The sequence below is a fragment of the Portunus trituberculatus genome, chromosome 5 (genome assembly GCF_017591435.1).
Source record: "Portunus trituberculatus isolate SZX2019 chromosome 5, ASM1759143v1, whole genome shotgun sequence".
Classification (NCBI taxonomy): Eukaryota; Metazoa; Arthropoda; class Malacostraca; order Decapoda; family Portunidae; genus Portunus; species Portunus trituberculatus.
In genome coordinates this window covers 9,692,296-9,694,795 of record NC_059259.1, presented here as the reverse complement: position 1 = coordinate 9,694,795, position 2,500 = coordinate 9,692,296, and the positions used below count along the sequence as shown (strand labels likewise).

At 39.8% G+C, this 2,500-nt stretch overlaps 2 protein-coding genes across 2 annotated transcripts in view; one reads left to right on the top strand and one right to left on the bottom strand.

Annotated features, from left to right (window-relative positions):
* The window catches only part of LOC123515701 (lens fiber major intrinsic protein-like), a 9,732-nt gene that overhangs the window by 2,176 nt on the left and 5,056 nt on the right, over nt 1-2,500 (top strand). The window contains exon 2 of the mRNA XM_045274524.1: nt 2,456-2,500. This exon is cut by the window's right edge and continues 181 nt beyond it. Within this exon, the coding sequence (XP_045130459.1) occupies nt 2,457-2,500 (44 nt within the window). The 5' untranslated portion in view covers nt 2,456. The remainder of the gene's footprint in view (nt 1-2,455) is intronic.
* Nucleotides 1-2,500, bottom strand: part of LOC123515707 — an 11,454-nt gene that overhangs the window by 5,552 nt on the left and 3,402 nt on the right. The window lies entirely within an intron of this gene.

The following is a 2,500-nucleotide window of genomic DNA, read 5'->3' as shown; positions in this document are numbered from 1 at the left end:
TTGGTTACTATTTGGTGATTTTATACAGCTTCAGTAACTCATGTGATGACTGGAATAGTGAAGACTGTGGCCATTAATCTTCTGACCCCCATACACACTTCCTAACATCAATGAAATAGTGTTATCGTTGCCAAACTGTCTTAAAACTAAATATTTGGCATAGTTTGATACTTCTAATGACAAGATCAGATTTATATAAAAAGTCTTCATTATTTCATCTCCGTGGTATTTGAACCTTTGAAAACAGTGATAGTTGAAGGAATAAAACCAAAATTTAAGCGTTTCCAGACAAACACTAAATATTTGAAGTTTGATAATTCTAATGACAAAGAGAACAAGATCAGATATAGAAAAGTCTTCATTATTTCACCTCCGTGGCTTCTGAACCTTTGAAAACAGTGATAGTTGAAGGAATAGAACCAGAAATTAAGCGTTTCCAGACAAACACTAGATATTTGAGGTATGTGGCTAATTCTAATGACAAAACAAAATATGTCCGTGGTATTTGAATCTTTGAAAACAGTGACAGTTGAAGGAATAGAACCAAAATTTAAGCGTTTCCAGACAAACACTAGATATTTGAGGTATGTGGCTAATTCTAATGACAAAAACGAGATCAGATATATTAAAAGTCTTCATTATTTCACATCCGTGGTATTTGAACCTTTGAAAACAGTGACACGTGAAAGAATTAAGTGAAGAATGAGAAGTTTCCAAATAAAAACTAGATATTTGAGATGGTTGGCTAATTTTAATGACAAGAACAAGATCAGATATATAAAACCCCGTCTTTATTTCATCTCCGTGGTATTTGAACCTTTGAAAACAGTGACAGTTGAAGGAATAGAACCAAAATTAAGCGTTTGTAGAAAAAAAAAACTAGATATCTGACATAGTTTGATACTTCTAATGACAAAAACGAGATCAGATATATTAAAAGTCTTCATTATTTCACCTCCGTGGCCTTTGAACCTTTGGAAACAGTGACAGTTGATGCATAAGAGAGAATTAACGTTTTCAAAAGAAGGATAAAGATTGGCGTTACATTTTTTAAAGATTAACGAAAAAAAAAAAGAAGAAAAAAGAACAAAACATTATTATTCTTTTCTTTTCGTTGAGAGAGAGAGAGATAGATTAGATAGAGAGAGAGAGAGAGAGAGAGAGAGAGAGAGAGAGAGAGAGAGAGAGAGAGAGAGAGAGAGAGAGAGAGAGAGAGAGTAAGCGGGCATTATAATAGGTAAGAGTAGCCATTAGTAAGCGAACGGACGGGCAGAACCAGGCGGGAGGGAGCAAAGTGGAGAAAAGCGAGTAAAACCGGGGAGAAGCGGGGAAAAGCGGGAAAATGCTGGGAAAAGCTGGAAAAAGCAGGGAAAAGCGGGAAGAAGCAGGGAAAAGTTGAGAAAAGAGGAAAAAAGCGGGGAAAAGCGGGAAAAGCAGGTAAATGCAGAGAAAAGTGGGAAAAGAGGGAAAAGGCAGGGAAAAGCGGGGAAAAGCAAGAAAAACGGGGAAAGGCAAGAAAAAGCGAGGAAAAGCAGAAAAAAACAGGGAAAAGCAAGGAAAAAGCGGGGAAAAGCGAGAAAAAGGCGGAAAAAACCGAATAAAGCGGGTAAAAGCGAGAAAATGCGAGGAAAAAGCGGGAAAAGCGAGGAAAAGGCGGGGAAAGCGAGGAAAAGGCGGGGAAAAGCGGAGGAAAGTGATGGGAGGAAGGTAAAACTGTAGCCCAAGACAGACAGACACACAGACAGACAGACAGACACACAAACAGACAGACAGGTAACAGACAGACAGGCAAGCATACAGACAGACGGACAAACAGACAGACAGACAGACATGCAACAGACAGACAGACAGACAGACAGACAGGCAGGCAGACAAACAGACAGACAGGTAGACAGACAGGCAGGCAAGCAGACAGACAGACAGAAAGACAGGCAGGCATACAGACAGACGGACAGACAGACAAACATACAGACAGGCAAGCAGGCAGACAGACAGACAAAGCAGGCGATCTTGAAAAAGTCTTCGGTATTGTTCTATCACGTTTCACTACTCATACTCTCTCTCTCTCTCTCTCTCTCTCTCTCTCTCTCTCTCTCTCTAGTATTGATTCCTAGCTAGTCATCCTCTCTCTCTCTCTCTCTCTCTGGTTGCCTCGCTCTCTCTAACTCTACCGCTCTCTCTATCTCTCGCTCGTGCCCTAAAGCTCTCTCTCTCTCTCTCTCTCTCTCTCTCTCTCTCTCTCTCTCTTTAAAGCAAAAATGTACAAGATATTCTTTCAAATAATAACAAATGAAAGGAAAAAATTATTATTATTATTATTATTATTGGGGGGAGAGAGAGAGAGAGAGAGAGAGAGAGAGAGAGAGAGAGAGAGAGAGAGAGAAATGAAAAAAATAAATAAATAACCACAATATTATTCACTCACAACCCCCCCTCTCTCTCTCTCTCTCTCCAGCATGCCTGTATTAGATGAAGAACCGGCTGAGGAGGAGGAAAACAG